A 25,707-nucleotide genomic window follows, 5' to 3' on the forward strand; every position below is an offset into this window, starting at 1 on the left:
AAGCAGAGAGGGAACGGAGTTGACAATCCACACTTGGCAGTGTGAAAGTAACGCTGCCAAAATCTATTTTGTAATTAACAGAGGAAATGACTATGTGAGAGTTCATTCCTGTTCAGCACAAATCGAAACATACCATATAGGGAGATTTTTTAACGGCCATGATGTTAAGTGATTTGTTTGATGTCATTATTTTTCAAAGTTCTTCTTAGACCTTTCTTATATTTTGTACAAAGGATACAAATGTTTAAAAGGAAAACGAGAGAAAAGATCAGTTTTACACATAACCAATAAAGACGTAATATTTATATTATTTCCTTGTTTGTAATTAGTTTTTCTTTATGTACATATCTTTATATACATTTACTTAGTTCAGAATAGAATGGCCATGAAAAATAAAACAAGACAAACAGACCAAAATGAACAATAAAATGAAGATTTTCAAAATTCCTATTTTTATTAACATCACACAAACAGTTATGATACTGCTTATTTCTCTTAAACAAGTGATATAACATACAACATGGTTCATATGTATCACAGTGATTGATATCTACAGTCTAACCCCATATTTATAATTGGTAACACACACTTACACACATATGTACAGTTGGTCATAAATAGTTAACATACTTTCCCACACATCCTTGTAGACTGAGAATGTACATAGTTGTATACAGTTCTCATCAAACATATTGAATGCTTTAATAAATGTATTAGTCATGATAATTATGACACATATATAATACCATTAAATTATGTATCCAAGGTCAAAGTCAACCACATCAACCCAAGGTCACGTATCCAAGGTCAAGGTTATCAGGAGATTGTTCATCCATTGTCAAAGTCACAATGTGACAAGTGTATAATGTAACTAAGGTCACTCACATCGCCAGTAGACAATGTACTTAAGGTCAAGGTCACTCACATCACCATAAGATAATGTTACTAAGGTCAAGTTCACTCAAAGCACCTGTAGATCATGCAACTATGGTCAAATAAGTTCTGGTGTCACATAGGTCAAGGTCACAAGTATATCATGGAACTAAGTCAAGTTAGTTCTCGGGTAATCAAAGTCAAGGTCACTCACATTACTAGTACGTCCTATAACCAAGGTCATGGTCACTGACATCACATGAAGGTCTTGTATCCAAGGTCGAGGTCACTCAATTACAGTATAAATAAGTCATGTATCGATGGTCAACATCACAACTATTTTATCAAATGCAATATTAACAAATTTTTAAAGGATATTGTCTCTAGTGGATCACAAAAAAAATTCATTATCACAGCTTTCAGTGGAATATCACAGGTTAATATAAACAACAAATAAATAACTTACAAATACCTGTGTTTACAGAAGTCACAGAATTATACCCAAATCTGATTGTTCTTGTCGCAATTGCTATTTTTCAGAAATGAAGTTGCACTGGAGAAACACTTTTATATGCAAGAACTGAAACCTGATGTAGCTACACTTTCGTGCTAGATTATCAAAAGTGAGAATTGGACTACCTTCCATGTGATGAGGGGAAGCTGATTGTATTAGGTCATCAATGGATCCAGAGTCGTATATGATATATCACAAAACAGTAAGGCTTCCATTTGCACCCCACTCCTACCAACTAATACCTAATAATACATAAAACATATTAAAGGTTTAACCACAAATATCAATAACTTTAATCTTTATCATATTTCTGACTTGTATACATTGGGTCTAAAAAAGGAAGTTTTCAACACCAGAGTCCACTCCCAACCCTGACCCCAGATATGAGCAAAACACCCAAGATAACCTATATCTCTAACAATATAATGTGGTGTCATTCGAATGAGTGAAATAAGTCCCACTCAATTACAAGCCAAATAGGATTTCCCACTAAATGTGTTTTCTGTATCAATAACAGCTTTATAATACTCTCTAACACATATGACTCTGTTTCAGTAGGACAAGTAGGACAGGTTCAATGAATATATCACATACTTCAAAGCACTTTTAAAATTACTAATTAGAACAATATCAACAGCATTTTCAGTTTGTCTATAATCATACATCTCTATAACAATGTATACCATGCACTGTTTACAGGAACAAAACAGAGTGTATATCAAGTTTCGAACGCATCCAGAAAGACATTCAGATACTTACTTGAGGCCTTTTTATGAATATTATTACTTACTAGCTGGATGAATAATTCAAGTAGATATATAAAATGATCTTAATTACCTATTTTGAAATATTATTCCCTTATAAAGATGCTTCCCACCTCAGCTGGCTGTTAATATGAGCACACTAAGTCATAAATACTGTAGGCATTATTATTATTATGTAGTAAAATAGCATCACCGAGCCAATTATATTGCACCAACAAATCACAAGTAATACTTCTACACAAATATGTGTATTAAATGATTGGCAAGTGTTTAAGCAATTCTTTATCTAAAAGCTACTCAAAACTACTTGTGTATTCTACATGATTGGGGGAGGGATGTATACACTTTTGATAGACAGAAAATAGATGAGTAACCATGGCAACCACATCACAAGAGGTACACAACCACCTAACAGGAACTGCACAACTACATCACAGGTTTCAGGTAAACTTGACATGGAACATAACAGCAAGTACAAAACCCTTTCACAGGAAGGAAAAACCACATCACGGGTACACAATCACATCACAGGAAGTACACAATCACATCACAGGAAGTACATAACCCTGTCACAGGAAGTACATAACCCTGTCACAGGAAGTACATAACCCCGTCACAGGAAGTACATAACCCTGTCACAGGAAGTACATAACCCCGTCACAGGAAGTACATATCCCCATCACAGGAAGTACATAACCCCATAACCCCATCACAGGAAGTACATAACCCCATAACCCCATCACAGGAAGTACATAACCCCATCACAGGAAGATCGCAACTACATAATAGGAAGTATACAACCCTGTCACAGAAAGAATCCACCTGTATTTATCACTATAAACACAAAATGTAAAAAAAAGATGGTATCCAGGCTGTTGTTCAACCCAGGATGTTGTTCAATATTAATCCTGGATGTTGTTGATAGTACCCAGAATGTTGTTGAGAGTACCCAGGATGTTGTTCAACCCGGGATGTTGTTCAATATTAACCCTGGATGTTGTTGATAGTACCCAGGATGTTGTTCAATATTAACCCTGGATGTTGTTGAGAGTACCCAGGATTTTGTTGATAGTACCCAGGATGCAACTTATAGATCCTACATGATTGTCACTGATATTTCTCATATTTTGGTTTGTCATGAATGCACTATTCTGGTGACTGTACAAGTGAGGTACGGGTCATGTATCTCATCATTGTCGGTCGATAAGCATTTTTCCTACGCTGACGGAGAAAGTTTTCAATCTCATCAGATGAGTTATTTGTGGAGCGACTGTCTGCTGAGTACAAATCCTGAACCGTTTCCTCGGTCATACAGTCTGTAGTCCTGCGATACACTTGAAACCCTGATGGGCGATATGCCAGGCCGAGACGTCGGAAGTGAAGTTTCGGAAGGTTTGGCATTTTACCGTCATCATCCTGATGATTCAGGCTGTTTTCACAAAAGTCAACAAGGGTTTCCAACATTTCTATCTTTGATTGACTAGGGAACTTCCTACGTGCAATCTCCAGGCATGAATCAAGAAAGCCTTGGAAACACAATCCTGCAAAAGAATATGAATAAGCTCATAATTTTGATATCATCAAAGAGATAAAAATGTTAATTGCTATCCTTCATAATCATCTAGCAATTTCACTGGTAATTTGCACAAACCATTATATAATTACTCTTAACCATTACCACAATATCAGTGTACCTAATCAATCATCTTTAAAGTACAATGGTAAATTTTATAGATAATACTGATTAGTAAAACTGTTAAACATGGACTTTATAATTTCACAAAGTTTAACTGTAACCAAAGTAGTAAAAATATCTAAATTACTATAAGCAGTATAAAAAATATGTCAATTACAGCTGAATGGTATGTGTACATAAACCAATGGTCGATAATCTCAGGAAAAAGTCAATCTTTTCAAAAAGCAGCATTTTGATGATGGCAGCAAATTAGTTAGTAGAGAAATACATGAAATCACTTTATAGGAGACACAGGAAACATGTTTTCTCGGGTAAAACATGTATATAACAAACCCCAGGGGACCTACCTACAGTAAAACATGTTTATAACAAACCCCAGGGGACCTACCTATAGTAAAACATGTTTATAACAAACCCCAGGGGACCTACCTACAGTAAAACATGTATATAACAAACCCCAGGGGACATATCTACAGTAAAACATGTTTATAGCAAACCCCAGGGGACCTACCTACAGCAAAACATGTTTATAACAAACCCCAGGGGACATACCTACAGTAAAACATGTTTATAGCAAACCCCAGGGGACCTACATACAGTACAACATGCTGATGACTGACCCCCGGAGAACACATTTTTTTCGATCATTATTTTTAATCATAATCATGATGTTTAAACAGTTACTTTCACTTAATTTATGCATAAGCATGATTTATCTACATAGATCTGTGTACTCAATTTATTTCTGTTGAAAAAAGAATCCTTTAAAAAAGATTTTATTCAATTAAATATTTCCAACCTGGTTTCAAAAATAGATTTTTTTTCTCTGCTACATGCAATGTAGGTTATATCATATTTACTACCAAACTCCAATACTGACAAAGTCGTTATTACCACACAGACAAATCAAGACTTGCTGGTGTCATATCTGTATCCCCCATCATTATGATCATTCACCCTAAATAGACCAAACCAGGCCCTAAATTGGAGGCTGACCAGTACAAGAGACCAACCAACCAATTGTTTTCCCATAGACTTTAGTGTTAACGTTTTGGTTTATTTCATTCAAATTCTTGAATTGAATATGACGATTATGGTTTATAACAAAAGTTTAGGGTCTGATATAACACCTAATCAAAAAAAAAAGTTGGGTCCTTCAGCTCAAATTTTCTCCAGGGTAGCCATTTTGAAAATAGGTGAATTTCGTAGTAAAAATTCTCAAAAATCTTAAATGTTTACCTGTTTACTATTATTACGTGAACTTTCGGGAAAAAAAAACAATCGGACTTACGAAATTTATATCAACATTTCTTATTGATAGTTACCTATCAGGCTACATATCTATTTTCTCACTTCAGAACATACTGGCCAATCAGTGGCTGCCAGACATTTTATCCTTGGCTCAACGTTCTATACACAGGGGCTGTTTCAAAAATATATTTTTTCAATTGGTTGGTTGTTCCCTATAGCATCTTTTACATTTTTCAAATATAACTTTTCTGGAACAAGATAGAACCATAGGATATGCTATCAAAATATGCAGTGCCTGACTGCAAGTCTTAGGCTGGTAGGTTGATTCTTCTATTGGTACCTGATATGAAATTCTTAAGAGAAAACCACATTAAAATTGAGTTAATTTTGAAATATAAATTTTAATATCTTGATAAGCTTTGAATTTAAAGTGATGGCTTTTGGTTAATAGCCAAGTATAGAAATCGTGCTACTCAGAAATATAAACAAATAAGATATAGAATAAAGATCAGGGGGAGATAACTCAATGTTATCTCCTCCACCCCCTAATTTCTGGTCTTTTTGTAAAAAATGAAGAAAAAAAGGCCGAACGAGAAAAAAAATTAGGAGTAGAGCCATTATTTAGATAAAAGAGTCGAAACACAGACACAGGACACGGAACCGGGAAAGTGACAACAAAAAATAACCAGATATATCACCAAATACTGAACTGGGGTAGTGACAACAGAACAACCAAACACATCACCGAATACCGAATCGGGGTAGTGACAACAGAACAACCAGACACACACCCACACATTGAACCGGGGTAGTGCTAGCAGTACAACCAGCATACCACCGTACCCCGAGCCAAGATATATACCGCTACCATTGAAATATAGAATGTATGTCCATATCTGTCCGGTCTATGGTCCTCCTTGTAACACTACATGGGTCATATTTTCATTATCAATCCCCCCTGAATCTCAATTTCTCTCTAAATTCTGCTACAATGCCTCCCAGATGAGAATCCCGTCCGAAAATGTGCTAGTCGGTCCCATCATCTGGTTTCCGGGACGCTAGATGGCACAAAATGTCATATGCGGTAGCTCGCTATAAACCCTTCACACCAGCATGGACCAAACCTACAGACCCTTCACACCAGCATAGACTAAACCAGGCTCTATATCGGTCCACCGGCTAACCAGTACAGACCCTTCCCACCAGCATGGACCAAACCAGGCCCTATATCAGAGATTGACCAGTACAGACCCTTCACACCAGCATGGACCAAACCGGCCCTTTATCATAGATTGTTCAGTGCAAACCCTTTATCCTATGCAGACGAAAGCATGGCCCATCATGATCATATTCTGAGACAAACCAGACCATCAACAAGACTAGAGAAATCTAAACTAACCCAGACCATCAACAAGACTAGAGAAATCTAAGCTAACCCAGACCATCAACAAGACTAGAAAAATCTAAACTAACCCAGACCATCAACAAGACTAGAAAAATCTAAACTAACCCAGACCATCAACAAGACTAGAAAAATCTAAACTAACCCAGACCACAAAGAAAGCTTCTATGCATTAATCAAGCTGTGTTTGTTTACTGCAAACCAACAAATTCCTTAAGAATTTGAAAGTGTGAAATTTTTTAAATCAGAATTCAGAACCAGAACATTTTTGTCGATATTATTAATTTGAGACAGCTATATAAAACACCAAATTATTTCATAGACATGAATTATTCCTATGCCAAAAGCTGTCACAAATATCACGTGGCACAAAATTAAGTTTGTCTGCAGTTCAGGTTATACAATAGTGTTGTCAGAATGAAGACAGAATATAAAACCACTCCTGATTTTTTATATCCCGATATTAAAGGTGAATCTAACTTCATTACATGAATGATATATATATTTTTTGCAAACATCACATATATCTACATTTAGATTTTCTAATTGTCACTAAGTGATACATGTGAGTACTTGAAAAATGAAACATAAATACTTTGTACATTTATATATTTCATAAAATAGGAGCAATTTATCAAGATATTTCACTGATAAATTTATTATATACATTATAATACATATTCATAACTAATATATCAATAAATGCTGATGTATAGATCTGATGCTTTGAAGTACATGTGTATATCAGTTGTCTTCTTCTTAATTATTACAATTGCAACATACTGTTGAATTTCGTTATCTCAAATCTCAGATAATTCGAGCCCCGAACAAAAAATTCAGTTGCGAGAGTAAAAGTTCTATATGAAATATATTCAGTTACCTTGAATAGTTGGGATATTTTTTTATGTTTCTCATGACCTCACTGACTTTGGAAATAACAAGGTCTGACTACTTTTTTTCAATCTCATTAAAAACTACATACTTTTTGAAAACAAGCCTGGTCATTTTAGCTTGACATGATCCCATCTTTAAATGACCACATTGTGTTAGTAGGACTTTAAACAATACCAAACAAACTCTCGACAAGGTCTTTATTTAATTGCTGACAATATTAAAATGTGCATTTATTAAGACTTTATGACATTAGAATGCACCAAAACCACAAAGTTTATTAGAACACTCTTACAGCAGAGAAGAAAATGTTAGGTCATTTTGATTGAAGAAAAGCGATTTCATGTTAATGATAAGCACAATTTAATGAGTTATCTAAAAAATGAGAGAGATCCTGTGAACATCGCAAGCCAGTATATATGGACTAATCAGAAAGGATCCATGATAACTAGTATGGAAGGCATGGGATATTGGTTGCTAGGCAGCTATTGCCATGGTGACACTAAATAATTACCCATCATACAATATTTCACCCACCTACGGTACTCTTGGACTTTTTCTCTGACATGGCTGCATATACAGGTTTAGAGAAAGGCATATTTAATATGGGTATAGAGATACTGTTATCAAAATCGATGTTGGATAAAAACTTGGATAATATAATCAGTGGCAGAAAATAAAAAGGTAAATAGTATTTGTATGTAGTGTAAGTAGCTGGTACCATACAATCAGATGCTTGGTGTAAGTTGACTGTTAATACTTCAGTAAAATTAATTTTAAAGAGATTGAGATCATTAATTCCATCAGCCCAATAATATTAATGTTTTTCTATTTACATTCAGCAGAAACAATATCATTGCCAGTAATTCTCGATAAAGCATATTACAATCAGGAAGAAAATGCTTTACCATTTTGAATTAGCAAATTAAATACAATAAAGATTTTTTATAAAACCATCGTAAAGCGAGTATGTATAATCAAGACATTTTTGTTTAAAGGGAGATAACCACTATTTTAAAAGAATACTACAATTGTCATAAAACAATTATACATTCTACACTGAGCTATTTGATTGTACAGTATAATTAAAGCCAGCATGTTTACTGAACAATATTATCTATTTTTAAACAACTGAATGCACTACTTCAAGAATTATTAAATTCCACAATTAAATTACTGATATTATAAGATAAAACGTTTAGCTGTGTTATTAACATAAGGCAATTATATACAGCATTATCGGCAATAGGCATTAATTAGGCCAAATATACATATACATTTAATGGCATGGATTGTGGAAATCTTGAGGAAATCATATATTTTTATGACATTTCATAAAGTACAGTCAAAATATGTTTAATGAATTAATTTCTTTAATAAAAAAAATTCTGAAATCTCGTTAGCTCTAGAAACTTTAATATACTACAATAAGGCATGCTGGACAGACTAAACTACTGGATAAAACATCATAGTAATAACAGGTATTCACATCAAACAAGTGGTCAAATCATATACAAAAGTGTGCAAAACTGCAATCGTTCAAGTAAATATGTCGACTGGTTTACAGCAACATCATATTCTAATGAAATATTAAAGAGAGAGTTGTCTCCCTTGCTTCCCAAATCTGTCTATCTAAATCATTCATCACTCAGTCAGAGTTTGTAATAATTAGGAAGAGTGTGTGAATCAGAAAAAGGTACAAAGATTATAAAGCAATCGGGTGTAACCGACACCTCAGAATCAAATTTTATATACATTGTTTAAAGATATCTACATTATTATGATTTTTCCACGAAATTTTACCAAATTCTCAAGAAAAAGGTTCATTGACCGATCATGTTCCTGGGCCATCAGCCAAACTCTCATATGTGTATGTATACGACACATGTGAAAGCTCCTGTATGACAAGGAAGTGTAAGAGTACAGAAGACAGGTGAGACATGATAGTGTGACCTACCAGATGTCCTATCAGGGTTCATGTGGTCCCAGCGTCGCTGCATGTCTATATACATAATGTCTACTGCCGCATTTGTGATGCCCCGTCTACTCAGGCGACACTTCCTGTAATACAAATTCTATGTTACTGGCATGAAATCTTCATATAAAGGGATATGTACATGTCAACATTTACTGTTACAGTGTACTTTATATAGCTTCTACAATACAATCTAAGAGGGCAATTTCATATCATGCCATATATATATCATTATGTATATCATTTTAATCATGTTTTCTTTATGAGAGGGTCTTTTATATTTTATACTGTGGTATTATACTGCTGTAACATACAGTAGCTTATATTTCATACTAGAAAAAAATGCTATGTTTTAATTCACAGTGCATATTCCCAACATACACAATCCATACATAAGTATTTATATATATGGACCATTGATTGAGAATTCATGCCAAGTCCTTGTGTTATGTACAGTATTTTAATGTCATCATAGATAAAAAAGAATTGAGAATTGAAGAAATGTTCTAATTTAAAGAGATGAGTATAATTTTTTTTTCCTGCAATCGTATGAATATGCAAAACAGACAAGAATTTCTCAAGAAATTAAGAAGGAGAAATATATTTGCTACCTCTGAAAAAGCTTATGACAGGACAAGAGTGGGGACTGGAATCGCCAGTCCCTCTAGAGCGAAAAAAAAGGAAAAGAGTCAAAATCCAAGATGGCCATCTAGCAGCTGTTTTGTTCTTCCTCTCTGGTTAATACAAAATTAAACATGAGAGCTACAGATTTTTATTTTCTCTGTACAGCTGTTGTGCCAACATACTTTTCATATTTTCTGAGAAATAGTTATAACCTACACATACCTCTTGTATAACTCAAAGTCCACGAAGGGCACCTGTCAGTCACTGTTTTCTAAACAGTTATAGTCTTATATTGACCATGTGCAACAAGAAACAAGGAGGAAACCTACATATCAATTATAAAATCAATTTGTCCAGTGGACTTCTTGAGGAATAAGAAATGACAATAATCATTTGAACAGTGTTGTAAATGTAAAGCCTAACTAATGATGAGGCTAAAATCAGTGACTCTGTATAGATAATTTCACTACCTGGCAAAGGTACGGAAGCCTGTTGGCCCAATCCTCAGTGACCCTCTGACCCCTAGAAAGCTGATGAAAAGGTTGGCGACTCGTTCCAGAATCCTTAAATGCTCAAATTCCTCATCGTATACTGCAGGATACAGTTGCTTCAGACAGCTTTCTTTTGACAATTTTTCCAAAATTTTAACAAATTTTTCATCCTCATTTAAATTTTCATCTTCTGTGTGACTGTCTAATAAATCATCTTCATCTTTCTCATCTGGAAGAATAAAGAAAGCCACTTTAGAATGATGATCTAAACCATTGTTCCCTAAAAGTACAATTATAGAAACTATAATTAAAACTGAATTGAGTGTACCACTGGCAGCTATATTTGTCAGAATTAATTGTACACACACCCTGTCATTATATGGTAACTAATATCAGTATGTTACTCTAGTATGTCATTACAGGGCTGTGATAGCTCAGTAAGACAATCGGCCTATGTAACCTCAGGTGTGACGTTCGACACTCCCTACCCATGGTAGTTTGTGTTTCTCAGCATGCTTAGACAACAGACTGGTCTGTGCTCTTCTGGTTGTGTCCTTGGGCAAGAAGCTTTACCCTTATCACTCTGGATGGCACACAAGGGGCCTCCTGCATGTTTTCAGTGAGATAGCCACCAGCTACTACAAGGAGTCTAAAATAGCCCTAGCTGTTCATGGGGCAATAAACCTAACAAACAAACAGCTTGCTATAACATAACTATTTGAACCATTATTATGACAAAAGTTCACAACCCACCTTCAATATACCTATATATAATATATATACATGTACTAGAAACACATAATACTTGTACATAGAGATTGACAATGCTTGGGAAGTCCTGCCATGTCTCTGTGCTTTCAATGATCTCAACTCCTCTTTTGTCCTCCAAATCATTGATAACCTACTTCTTATGAAATCACAAACAGCTTTGGTATGTGTCACTGTCTTCTGGTATTAATTGATTGATGGATCGTTGATTTAATGCCCCATTCTGGGTCATTTTAAGGCAGAGCTCCCTGCAGGTAGCTGGTAGATACCCCCACCCCCTTCCCCCAGAAGATTGTTTAATGTCCTTTCAACAGTTAAGGTCATTTAAAGACAGAGAAATTAAGGGTTAAGTGTTTGGACAAAAGGGTACAGCCATGACAGCACATGGTCTATGGTCTAAGAATGCAGCTTCCTGAGAAACACAAGCGACTGGGTATGTTAGTTTAATACTCTACTAGCTGAGCTATCGTTGTTCCTATGAAAATTGAGTCTCACAAAGTATCTTACAGGTCTATAACTACAGTATGTATATGTCGCTGTGTTAACTGATTGGATAAAGAATGTTTTTGTGCATCATATTAACTCATTGATAGTATGGTAATTAATTTGACACAGATAACAATGTATGGTCGTTAATTATATAATATGACACAGATAAGGACATACGTCTGGTGAAGTCCAGTTCGTTGTTGAGTTCTGACATCTGTTGTGTGACATCCACCTCCCTCTTCTCCTCATCAGACTCGTCAGCCTTGATAATGAGGATGTGTGTCCTCTGATGCTGTACCGGCTCAGGACAGCCATTTCCGTTGGAGTGACCTCCCTTCTTTCTCTTACGCTTTCGTCTTTTGCTCATGAATCTGCAAAAAAATGTATGCTGATTTATATCTATCATCAAGATGTCTTGACAGGCCTTAATGGCATTCTGTTAGAAAGTATGAAATATTTATGGATGAAAAATTAACATAGGCTTAAAATAATCATAGATGAATTGCAATTTTAGACCAATAAAAAATGTTTTACATTTCAGCTTAACTCTACCAAACTGATGGCAAATGACCTTGACCCTTACCCAGACCTCAACTTATTGAGGGGTGACATCAACAAAAGAGCATCTCTCACTAGGGGGCGCTTCACCATTTCATCAAGTGCACAGGTAACATACTCGAACACGCCAGGAGACACCTCTTGTTCGCCATCAATACTGAGACTGGGGCTCGCATTCACCTCCAGTAGGATTGGCTTAAGGTTGTCTAGTAACAGGATGTCAAACCCAAGGATCTGAAAGGAAGAAAATAATCATACAGGTGTGATTGCTTGTATTATCAGTTAAGGATATATACATGTTAAACATTAAAACAATATATGTCAGGTTTATAGATGTTTACAGTTGAAAGTGCTGCTGGCACAACAGTGAGGTGCATGATGTTCTGAATGGCTTTGATATAGGTATCCTATTCATAAGAGAAAAACAAAAAGTCTGAGGAAGCTTTCAGAATTCCTAACTAACTACAGTCAAACCTGTACATAGAGAACAGAATACAAATGAAGCCAAATTGTTTTATAGGATGTCAAATACATGTAGTTGCAAAATACAAGAGTTGGAAAATTTTCTTTAAATTTCTGGCTATAGTTGCTTGTGATTTCAAATTTCTTACAAACCATTTACCTATCTAGTGGACTACATCTTCATCTCTCCACCTATATCAGCACAGACTTTTACCTCAAAGGGAGACAACACCATTCCACCTACAGGCCTTCACCTCAAAGGGAGACAACACCATAATTCCACCTACAGGCCTTCACCTCAAAGGGAGACAACACCATTCCACCTACAGGCCTTCACCTCAAAGGGAGACAACACCATTCCACCTACAGACCTTCACCTCAAAGGGAGACAACACCATTCCACCTACAGACCTTCACCTCCAAGGGAGACAACACCATTCCACCTACAGACCTTCACCTCAAATGGAGACAACACCATTCCACCTACAGACCTTCACCTCAAAGGGAGACAACACCATTCCACCTACAGACCTTCACCTCAAAGGGAGACAACACCATTCCACCTACAGACCTTCACCTCAAAGGGAGACAACACCATTCCACCTAAAGACCTTCACCTCAAATGGAGACAACACCATAATTCCACCTACAGACCTTCACCTCAAAGGGAGACAACACCATAATTCCACCTACAGACCTTCACCTCAAAGGGAGACAACACCATTCCACCTACAGACCTTCACCTCAAAGGGAGACAACACCATTCCACCTACAGACCTTCACCTCAAAGGGAGACAACACCATTCCACCTACAGACCTTCACCTCAAAGGGAGACAACACCATTCCACCTACAGACCTTCACCTCAAAGGGAGACAAAACCATTCCACCAGCAAAAAGTATTGTAAAAACCTTTACTCAAAGAAAGAACATCCTTTCACATACAGGTATATATATCAATATTCCATATCAGATTGGATATAAATGCAATATCAAACATCCTAAGTCTATACAATTTAGGATGTTGTGGTTTTTAATGAAGTGACGTCAGATGTAGCACAAAATGGTATCATTTACAGCTCACTTAGCCCTTCAGGAAAACGTCAATGTACTGCATTCTATACAGTACTCCGGGCTGTTTGAGACACATGAATTTGTAATGATGAAATTCTATCATCATTAATAATACAGTATAAATCTGAATAGTGACCATCACACTTTAATATGATCTGTAAATTAAACAGGGCAAACTACCCCAGCACGATCAATACCACAGTCCATTACTACATGTATATAAAACCAATCACAATTGATAGGCCATTGCTTAATTGAAACTCATTAACACTTCTCTTAATAATTACATTTTCATGTTTAAATGGTGCAAACTGAGGAAAACTTTCTGTTCGTTTACTTGTTGTTTTGTTTTTATTTATTAAACATTAGGTTGCTAATAAAAATGTTGTTTTCTTTACATTTTAAGTGTGGAGCATCAACCTACTTGACAAGTTAACATTTTTGAGGTCCACGACAAAAAGATTGTATTTTACCAATCAGTCTACGACACAATATCCATTCTACTTAATACATGCGTGACTTAACCCTGGTCCACTAAGCACCAGAATCGTACTAGTAGTACTAACCCATGAGTTATTGTGTCAGGGTTTACTGACTTCCAGTACACAAATGTGTCAGGGTTTACCGCCTACCACCGATCAATTTGATAAATTAATGACATATTATTCAGCGACACAGTATTGGCATGACATTATTTGATAGGTCATTTTTTGTGAAGTATCATTTCATAAATAAAATGTTTATGACCATCAAACTGGCACAGATGTCTGACATCATATAGACAACCTTATACATTAACAACACAAAGTTTAAATGTCCTGTTTCAGGATAGATTTCCCAGAGTAGAATCAGTGCATGCCTGCTTCCTAATGTTTGATTGTATGCCGGTCTGGGTTTATTGTCCTGTTAATAGCCAGAGCCATTTTGAGTCGGCGTCTCTTTGTAGTAGTCAGTGATTACCTCACTGAAAAACTTACAGGAGGCCCATCACATGCCATTCAGTACAATAAGGGTAAAGTGTCATGCCCTAGGGCACAACCTCAACAGCACAGACCAGCCCATTTCTCAGCTTCCTGAGGAACACAAACTGACATGGGTAGGGAGCGTCAAACCATGCAACGCGGATCTTCACCTAAGGCTATATGTGACTGCTGCTCTAACTGACTGAGCCATCACAGTTTCCTTATAAAAGTAAAGAACTGGGTTTTTCCTCTAATAAATTCAATGGTCTGACATAATAATTAACTATGACTGAAAGTAGGAGGTGGACTTGTTTTAGACAATGAAATAATACTTTTAGCATTTTTGTTGAACAGTAATAGACACTGGTTGGCTATTATCAGGCATAGGCTTTTATTACATTTTTACCAGTGAAATATCAAAAATTATTCATTCTATAAAAGTGATATTTTTCTCTAGTGAAAAATATCATATTAGTGAAAAATATCACTTTTGCTGATTTGACCAATCAAATTAATGATTAGAAAATACCAAAATAATTGACCAATCAGAAAGCCCGACATATATGTCAGCACCTGGACAGGGGGAACTACCATTTTTTGTTTTCAAACTTTCGCTGTAGGCCTAGTTAGCATACGGGATAGGTTTTTCGTTGATAAAAAATGTAATAAACAGAATATGTAACAGTGTCTTCAGTAATACCAAATATATTTCACTCGTGTGGCTAATATTTTGATATTTTTCACTCGTGCTGCGTACTCGTGAAAAATATCAAAATATTAGCCCCACTCGTGAAATATATTTGGTATTACTGAAGACACTGTTAGATATCCTCTATATATTGAGAATCTGATGAAGTCCTTATAATTCACATTTCACAAAACTCCTGCCAGCTTAATAAAGGAATGTTAAGAGTTAAGCAGATCAGGGTCAAATTACAGCACATTGAGGAATTACTTATCTCAGTTAAGTAAAGTAAATCTCTCCATTAGACCTATATATATATTCTTGATTTACATCATAACTACGTATAATCCCTCTTTTGTTACCGTTTATTTGCGTTTGAATTTAGTGACTTCAGACACTATTAACTATTAACTAGTGGTATAAATACTCGTCGGTCATACACTAAATTACCTATGAAATTTCCCAGTTGTAACCTGGAATTATTACAACTACTGTATTAAGAACAGTCAGTACCATTTATATGGCACATGGGCAGGTCGCCAATGTCGCGAAACACAAACCACCATAATAAAGTCGTGTTTTTACTGATACACCTATTCGTAAATCACTGCTGGGTCTATATGATCACCAAATGGGGAAATATGATAGCCATCCACAATGATACCTTATCCCTTTGTTAATTAAATTTCAAACAATTGCCTATTCTTCTATTTTTTTCCCATATGAAACAACAATACATTTTTTCTTCACAGGTTAAAACAGATTCTTTAAGATAATGAGCTGTTAAAAGATTACATTACATATACTTTGAAATATGTTTGACAAAAACAAAAAGACATCTATAATGCTAGCATTCAAAACTGAGATATATAGCTGTATTCCCTAATGAATAAGACATGCATTTCATTGATATACATGTATATATAAATAAGCAGAATTATACCATTTAATAGCATGATGAAATTGTAAATATTGGTACCTTATCATGGGTGGCCCTTAACAATAAGTTATCATGATATGCAGAAAGAGTATATTGTTTCATGGTACGGTGCATGTGGCACAGTGGTAACACACTTGCCTTTCACCAAGCTAACCACCTTGGGTATATAAGCCAACTACAATGATGGAAGGACAATGGGGTAGGAGGACCAAAGACAATGAAGGACAAAGGGGCCAAGAGCATTGAGGTATATATGGGTCAAGAGTTTTCAGGGATAAAAGGGTCAAGCACAATTTTGTAATAGAAGAGTCAATGGCATTCAGGTATACAAGGGTCAAGGACATTCAGGGATAGAAGGTCAAGGGCATTGAAGTATACAAGGGTCTAGGACATTCAGGGATAGAAGGTCAAGGGTGACAAAGGGCATTATGGTGTACAAGGGGCAAGGGTCAAGGGCATAAAGTGCTACAAGGACCAAGGACAGTGAAGAATGAAGCATAAAGACCAATTAAAATGCAAGGATCCTGGGCATCAAGGGATGCATGTACAAGGAATAAAAGCATTGATGGATATATTTATCAAGGACATTCAGGGATATTTCAAATGCTTTTAAAGACTTTCAAGTTGTTCAATAAAATGTATCATCATATAAGTGAAAAACAACTAGGGAGTAAAACTGGACCACCAGTCCGATGATTGACAGGCGACTTACCTGAAAGCAGCGAGGTCCCGGTTTGTTAGGTGGGATAGTAGCCTGGTACTCCACTTTGAGTTCTGGCAGTATGGCAATAACAGTTTTACACACACACTTTTCAATGTTAGTCCAGACTTTGTCTGTATCATGACCATTGATTCCAATGCGACGCAACACACTGGTCAACGTCCGTTTGCTCCCATCATCCTCCCGTTCTGATCGATTAAATGTGGCACTACGTTTGTTTAGAGAGTAATTTGTTAAATGCATAAAAGTTTCATGAATATTTCCCTTTGTGGGGGTTTCATATTGCACTGTGGAGAACCTGGCGAGTCCTTCCTTACAGATGTAGATCTGAAGAGGCTCCAGGGATTTAAGCACCACATAAACCCGCAGGTCAAACTTATAGTTGTTAATGAGGTAAACGTTACTCATGTATTCCTGTACCACATGGGACTTGCTGTTATTTGGGTTATACTCGTTGACGTCTCTTATCAGGTATATTCCATCACCCTGAGACCCTGTGTCTGGCTTTACAATATATGTTGGTCTAGGTTTAACTTTTTTCTCATGAAGTTTGCGCACTTCTGCGGAAAACTCATGATACTGAGCAGGTAGGTACCAGGTATGTGGGTAAAAGTCATAGTCATTAGGAAACAGCTCCTTCATTGTGTCCAGACTTCGGAACAGAGACATTTTGCTGCAGATATCTCCCATTCCTACAAAAAAAAAACATGTACTGATTTAACTAGAAGCCACTTCTTCACCAGAAAATGAGTTTAAATGCAAAATCAAGTTCAAAACAAATCAAAAGTTAAAAAAGGTCAAATTTCACTGCAGAAAAATTATGTTTCTACCTCAAAGACCTCTTTCAGAAAGAGGTCTTTGAGGTAGAAACATAATTTTTCTGCATGTAAAATATCAACATCTTTTATTCTGCATAAATTCCTAACCAAAACCTTAAACCTTGATTTGAGACTGTAGCAAAGAAATCTAAGTCTAAAAATGTCAAAATTTGAAAAAAAATATTTGATGAAAGATTTTATTTATTATGGCTTTCTAATTTGACTTCACAGCATTGATGATCAACAATGAAGGAATTTTTGTTCAAAGCATCAGTATCCTATCACTAAAACTGATGTGAGGATGGATGAAGGGTACATAATACTACATATATGCCTAAATTAGACCAGTTTGTGGCTGGGGCAGGTAAAAAAACATTTTCACACAGTGACTGATCTGTAGGTTTTATTATGATGTCAATTACAGTCAAGTGTATATAACAGAGACAGACTATTTCATTGTCCTGAATTCATTGTTATTTAAAACAGCAAATGATACACAACCATGAACAACTAGGACTTCCCATTTGAAGCATTACATGGCTATAAATCATTATTTTTACTACTGTCTTTACTAAAAAATTGTTCATCCTTGGTTTTTCCTACTTAAGGTATTTTATGAATAAACAACCAATCTTATTTCCAAATAATTTGCATTTTCTACAGGTAAAATACTAGTTAACACACCTGGAAACTTGTTGACAGCACCATTGTACACTTCTGGGTTCTCGTCAAAGTTACAGGCATGCCAGTGGATGTCACATGTCAAATTTTCACGGCGACCGAACGGGAACTGAAAATGGAAAGATAAAACACGTCAAATTTTCGTGGCGACCAAACAGGAACTGAAATTCCTAAAATTAATGGAACTGGTATCAAAAGATATAAACAGGTTAAACTTTGACAGTGACCAAAGCGGAACCAGAGAAGAATTAAATGACAATGATGTGATCAAAATTACATAAAAATAATACCGGTGTAGCATGGTATTTCGAATCATGGTGAAATGACCCCGGGGTCAAAATACCATTATGGTGAAATGACCCCCCTCATGGTAAAATGACCCCCCCTTCCAAAAAAAAATAAAATCTTTGGCTATAAATATTTGATATTCTGATTGAGAATTGAATCCTGGCTGTAATAGTGAAAAATGAGCTCAGTAGTGATAATATTCCAGTTATCAAACATTGTCTCAAGCCCTGGTATATATTTACCCATTGTTATAAGCACCGTATAGTGTATATATTTATTTTTCTTCCTTTGTTGGTGTTAATTATATATATTTCTAATTCACATATTTATAACTTTATCCTGGCTAGGTTGGGAAGTGAATGTATTATTATTGAATGTCTCAAATTACAAAAACTAGCTGTGTAGCGTGTATATATATACAGCTGTATTTAAATAATTCTGTAGTTGTGTGTGACGGATCTATGACTTCATCTATAACAAATACACAGGTACTTGTCACAATTTATCATTAGTTGGTTTCTATATATATTGTAATTATTATTGCCATAGTCTATGATTACCCACAGGACCTTTTGTTAATATGCAAACCCAAAATCAGTTTTAACAAATTCTGATCGCCACTGTTTTCATCCTGTAAAAAGTCCAAACGGTCAATACATGAGCATTGATTCGAAGTAGGGGTGGGCTTTTTGCAGGACAATGAGCTAGTGTTGGTCGACATTTCACTGATGGGCTTATTACCAGACATGGGCCTATTGTCAGATAAATTCTGTAATCAATCACAAGGAACATATTAGGGAGGTAACATTTAAAATATCTCAACAAGTTCATAATCATTTCCTCGTAAAGCCATCTATTGTTGACACTGTATTTATGTAGTGCAAGCAGAAGATAAACTTGGTACCCGCCCGGAAGAATGGTGTATGTATTGTATATGTAACTAGTTACTCTATTCTAAAGCTTTTTCCAAACTTAGCCACCAGATTCCAGAACTTTATTGATTTTCAGACTTTCTGTTATCAACTTAAACTGTTCTGTATAATAACTACAGTCCCCATCTATCAGAGTATTGGCGACACTGTTTAAACAGAAACCCAGGAGGTATACACATTTTCCTGTTATAAATCTTCCTTGAAATTAATTTAAAAGCAAATCACCAAGTAAGATAAAAATCCCTAATATTTCTTTTTAGATAAATGGTTAAATCATTATCAATCTAATTATTATAACATCAATAACCAAATACGTACCAGTTATGTTAAAAAATAATTTACATACTGCTCTGATCGAGGTCTTCTAACCAGACCTGATCTTTCATTATGTCCTTATGCTATTTGGTATATTGGTATGTACAAATTAAAACAGGACAAAAATCATCGCACTTTATTTTTGACTTCAATATCTTAGTTTCTGCATCATGAGTATTTGTCAAAACTTGTGACTATAACAATATTTTACATATCTTCTCTACTGTATTTAACCCCCAATCTGTATAGGAAAGTGCTTAATAACTTGTGTTTTTTGTACAATCCTACAGAAAGCTGTCGTCATCTTAATGCCATCAGATCTAAGTTTAGAAAATAGTACAGTTAACAAAACTATTGAGAAATAAATCACTTATGATGTGAACTTTCATTTTCTAAATTTAAATATTATCAACATATGACCTTAAGCCAAGAAAACGTAAAATTGATCACATTAGAAGAATTTCTATAGGAAGATTTTTGTAACGTTGTCAATGTTTGATGTTTATTGACGTCAATCCAATAATTATTCTTCTAAGACTATTATGACATAAATTGTCAAAGCTCAGACTTCAACTATGGTACAATTTATTTTAAAAAGCTATAAAGTCAACTGCAATGAAATCTAGCAAGAATTGCTGATTGCATTTATTTAAATTCTTTAGAAATCTCTTTACGACCAATATAAAGTACATACAAATCTACACTCCATTTTTATGGTTGTCATAAATAGAATACACATGTATATATGTTTGTGTGTCTTCAAAACCCATTGGTTAAACAGTCTCAATACATTTATTTCCTCTTCACAGAACATAAGCCCAACTTCTGGAATTGCAAGGAAGATGTTTGAACTGAATCATGTTTATTTGACCATGGCTATAATATCTGACTATCTCTCATTCCTTAAGATGAGTACATCTTTCGTTCAGCTAGACTAAAGATGGAAAAAAATGGGATGTAAATTATCTGCAGACTACAGCCAAGCCTATAAAAAAATCCCCTCGAAATTTCCAATGCATACACTTAACTGGAAATTTCTTAATTAAATGCTTTGACACTCATAAATATTTCATAGCTGCCAATATTTTGGAATTTCCATTTGGGAGATTTTTTAAACACACTTTAGAAAACCTTAGAAAAACCTTACAAAACAAGTACATACAAATATTTTTTTGACAAACTATTACCTTAAATCTTATGATGAACCACTGGCGTACTAGCACATCTAGGCTCTAGCACATATCTTTTTTTTTCAATTTACATGATTTCTTTATACATAGACTAAAAGTAGTCTAGTCTATCTGTGTGACAATTATTTAGACTTTAAAACCTGTTTTATGATAAAAAAGTATTCATGCCATCAAGAGACTGTACAGTTTAAAACTATGATGGTGTGTAGGTATGGCATGTGTAAACGCCTAATCGACCATGCCAATATTGCCACACAAAAACAAATCTGCCAATCATCCTTTGTGTGTTGGCACACTTGACTAGAAATCCACCACAATGATTTTGTCGCAATGATTTAAATACACATAAGTTAAATGACAATGTATTGATGGGATATTGGTACAAGTTACCTAGCTTAAATAACTGGCAATCCCTCTTGGTGCCAATAATCTCTTATGTCAACAAGCTATAAGTTAAAACAAAAACAAAACTCTGGCTAAGATAAACAAGCAAGTGACTGCATGGATAGAAATGCCTTAGTAAAATTATAATTTGTGAAAATATTGTAATAATATTTAGGCAGAGTATTACTATGAATGAAGTCCCTTACTTCAGGACAGACTTTGGTACCAAAAATGGAACAAAAGGCCATTACTCCTTATACAGAGCAATTCAAGACCCAATTTCCATATATGACAATTCACTGTTTCTCTCATACAAAATTTAAGACATAGGAGACAAGGTTTACTGGTTTAGGGAAGTATATACACTTTAAAACAATATATAGGCCATTTACCACTATTTTAAAATTATATGAGCCATTTTTTTGTCTAAAGTCAAGGTGACTTTTTTTAGATTTGACAATCTTGGATTTGAATGAGGAAGTTAAATTACAGGTAACATCTGTTTTGACCCTTTAGATTTCTGAGAAAATGCTGATTTCCTGCACTTCCACAATTCTTAGTCAAGGATCAAATGGAAGCCCTTTAACCCTCCCAATTAATAAACAAGACTCTTGATTTTAAAAATTCAATTACTGGTAGTCCAGAAGAAAGAGTTCCCAGTCACTGAGCTTCAAATACATGCATTTCAAAGACAATGGTTTATATTCTATAATGAGGTCAATGTATTTTTTTCTTTTGCTTAAAATTTCGAACATACATGATATCTCCTGTAGAAATTTCAAAAAGTCGACAGCATGAAATATCCTACAATTTGTACTAATATAGTGAAGTTGTACATGTATTACGTGTTAATAAAACTAAAATGATTGTGCTCATTTTAAACTAACTGGACGGGTGATCATTTAAACACAACAAGACAACAGTCATGGTTCTAAACAGACTGTCAGGCTAATCCCAGTTAATGAAAAGAGATAGCTTATAGGTGACTCTTCTGATACAAAGTGTTCAAACAGTGGCAATTTCAAATTAGAAACCAAGGGAGTTTTCTGAGGTCATTTGGTTGAATAACATTATTCTGGTTTTAAAATGTCAAAGGATCAATGTACATTTATAAGGTTTATTACACTGTACACATGTCTGTCTCAGTTAAATTATACTCATCTTCTTCTAGACCTTTTTGCTATGTCTACACAGGGTATATAAAATGAGCAGAAGCTGTGAACATTGCTATATCCCAGGTGTCTCGTTAAATGTGACATAGACAATTTCAATGGCAATTTTTCTTTAGAATTTAAATCAAGAAAATATTGAAATAATTCAAACCTTACATTTTTAAATATTCCTGTGGTTACCACCCATTTACTCGTAAACAATGTACTCACAACAATAGTATAACATAATAATTGTTTTATGTGTGCATTGTAGCCCTGAATTTTCCCTCTCTGTAAAGGTTCTGCTCTCTTGACAAAACCGAAAATACATAGACGTTAGGGAGATCAAAATTAATTCTAAGTATTAGAATAAAATTAAATTTGTCTGTGTTAGATGCAAAATAGCCTTGAATTTATGTTTACCTCTCTGAAGCCAAGTTCCTTTATGCACAACCTGAGGACTTCCATGTTGGATCTGCCACGAGACGTGTCGATGGTGACTGCGTTTTTTGACAGGTGCTTTGCCTCCGAGAGTGCCCTCAGCCTCTCTTTCCGCGCGTGCTGCTCCCGCTTACTTCGTATTAGCAGATCACGACGAAAATCCGTCATTTTGAATTGTAAAGGTTCTGGCTTCTTTAGACTTCCGAGGTCTATAGACCGTGTGTTGTAGTCCCGTGAATGAGATGTCATTTTGGCACAGTGTAACACTCAGGATAGAAAATGCCTATAACTACATCCGTTATGAGAACGGGCACCTGCTATAAATGAACCTAATTATATGTAACTGCGTGTACTAAATTTAGCCATTGTCATACAGTAAAACCATTTCTTACTGCTTTGTGAAAGATTGTCATAATTATGTAAAGTGACACTTCAAACTGTCATTGTAATTAACCCATGACACACATGCTGTACACTTGAGATCTGCTTTACATTCCGTCCTCCATTGTGACGCTCTTTTGTTTTGACATGACAACCAGCATGCGCTGATCCGTACATCCGCGAAGGGACGCTACTCCGGTAGCAATTACAATTAGCGTATATCAATTTAGGATACACGGCATAAATTATTCATGACTCTATAGTACGCACTGTGTGGGATATCGGACAGTCAAATACATATACATCGCCAATCTTACCACAGATAGAAAGCAGATCAGACAGTGATCGAACAAAACCTTAGTTTGATTTGACTGAACTTGCCTTTTGTCATATAAATCTGACACCATTGATACACGCACACATTATAAAGCAAATTATATATATTCAAATCATAAAAGTACACTGAATAAATTTAAAAGATTCGCGTATTTGACATAAAAATGTCAAAAAGTAGCAGAAGTAGCTGGAATAATTCATTGGAAAATATAGAAAATTGTACAAACTACATGCAGAAGAACAAAGTGGACCATCCAAGACTAATCCTGACACACTGATAAAGAATGATTTCTTTCCTTACAAATTTCACAATAGTGATGTTAACAGTGTTCTCATTATATTAATTATAAACAGTTCCTTTAAGTTAAACTTAATCGCAATTCAGTAATCTGCACAAGAGATATTGTGTATTCTCAAAAACTTTACACCCCTTATACTTATGTTCCGTTTATCAATTCTTCCGATAGTTCATATAGTTCATTTGACACATCTAGACAGTTATCTATTTCTTTGGTACCTGTATGCATATCGGACTTGATGCGTTTTTAACATCCGTTTCTGATAAGATATGTCTTCAGAAGTTACCGTTAAAAATCTTATATTTCTGTTGTGTCGTGGCTGATTTCGGCCAACGTGCGCTGCCATACTCACAAATGCGATAGCGCGACAAACAAAAACCAAACAAAAAACACGACAGTGCGAAATAGTTCTATGTCGCGTTCACGATGTACTTTAACCGTTCTTCGCGTTGACGTGATGTCTTCCATTTGCAAGGATACTGAGAAGTGACAGGTGAGCCAAAAATGATTTATGGATTCGTTATAAGATAAGTTTCACATATAACAATGCATACATAAACTTTCGACATCTCTGAAAATATACGTTGCACAAGATACAAGATATGCATACCTGTCTTGAAATAAATAGTACTTAAACAACATTTTAGATTATTTTTTTTTAATCTTTTATTTTTTTTAATGGTTCGGGTTGGGGTTTTCTCTCTCTCTTAAAATCGGAATACTGAGTTAATTTTATTGCACTGAATAAATAAAAATAACACGATGGGTATCAGATATCGCCAAGATTTAACAAACAGCTGTTATGGCGTCTCTAAAATTTCGGCACGTAAACGCAGCTGTTAGCGAGTTGAAGTATGACCATTTAGGAATTTTGATTAAGATAATTCACAAGAAACAGCAGGACCTAAATTGGAGAGGCTTGACTAACTCCAGTGGTAATCTAAAAGAAAAAAAATCACAGGGAAAATGTATACAATGCACTGAACATGTAGGATGACAATGTTTGGGACACAGCTTTGAACTTTATATAAAAATACACAACAGTCTAATCTTGTGATCAATTGATCATACTTATTTTTTGACAGAGAAGTAGTTCTGGACTTCTTGCGTTACTGGCGGAGGGCATTCATTCTAGCCGTCTCGACGAAATAGTCGCGAAAGCGAGATATAGGTATACACTTAATTACATGGCGTTACTTTTCCGACGGCGTCGTCAGCATTTCACCTGTTTTGCGAGTTAAACTGTACCCAAACTTATATAGTATATTGTTAGAGAAGAAAGTGGACATCTCAACAGCCTTTATATACAGAATATCATCAAGAATGTATGCTACATTGTTTCTGGAAATTAG

At 35.2% G+C, this 25,707-nt stretch overlaps 1 protein-coding gene across 2 annotated transcripts; it reads right to left on the reverse strand.

The window, feature by feature from the left end:
• Positions 1 to 417: 417 nt before the first annotated feature.
• Positions 418 to 23,861, reverse strand: LOC117321798 (tubulin polyglutamylase TTLL11-like). 2 transcript variants are annotated; one of them, XM_033876371.1, is made up of 9 exons: positions 23,322 to 23,861; positions 18,642 to 18,747; positions 17,131 to 17,831; positions 12,322 to 12,530; positions 11,916 to 12,109; positions 10,461 to 10,710; positions 9,349 to 9,452; positions 7,929 to 7,961; positions 418 to 3,692 (listed from the first exon to the last, which is right to left on the reverse strand). In XM_033876371.1, the coding sequence occupies exons 1-9, from the start codon at positions 23,586 to 23,588 to the stop codon at positions 3,298 to 3,300; spliced, it is 2,259 nt and encodes a 752-aa protein (XP_033732262.1). In that variant the 5' UTR covers positions 23,589 to 23,861; the 3' UTR covers positions 418 to 3,297. The 2 variants fall into 2 exon arrangements, with proteins under 2 accessions (XP_033732262.1, XP_033732263.1); XM_033876372.1 differs by lacking the exon at positions 7,929 to 7,961.
• Positions 23,862 to 25,707: the final 1,846 nt, after the last annotated feature.

This window comes from Pecten maximus, chromosome 2 (genome assembly GCF_902652985.1).
Source record: "Pecten maximus chromosome 2, xPecMax1.1, whole genome shotgun sequence".
Taxonomy (NCBI): Eukaryota; Metazoa; Mollusca; class Bivalvia; order Pectinida; family Pectinidae; genus Pecten; species Pecten maximus.

Bases quoted from the DNA above. Each gene is read 5' to 3' on its own strand.
- LOC117321798 (XM_033876371.1), bottom strand. From the start codon at position 23,588: ATGACATCTCATTCACGGGACTACAACACACGGTCTATAGACCTCGGA. The intron at 9,453-10,460 runs GTAGTGAAATTA...TTTGTATTACAG, and splicing joins GGCTTCCGTACCTTTGCCAG to GAAGTGTCGCCTGAGTAGAC. The intron at 3,693-7,928 runs GTGGGTGAAATA...ATTCTTTTGCAG, and splicing joins AAAGTCCAAGAGTACCGTAG to GATTGTGTTTCCAAGGCTTT.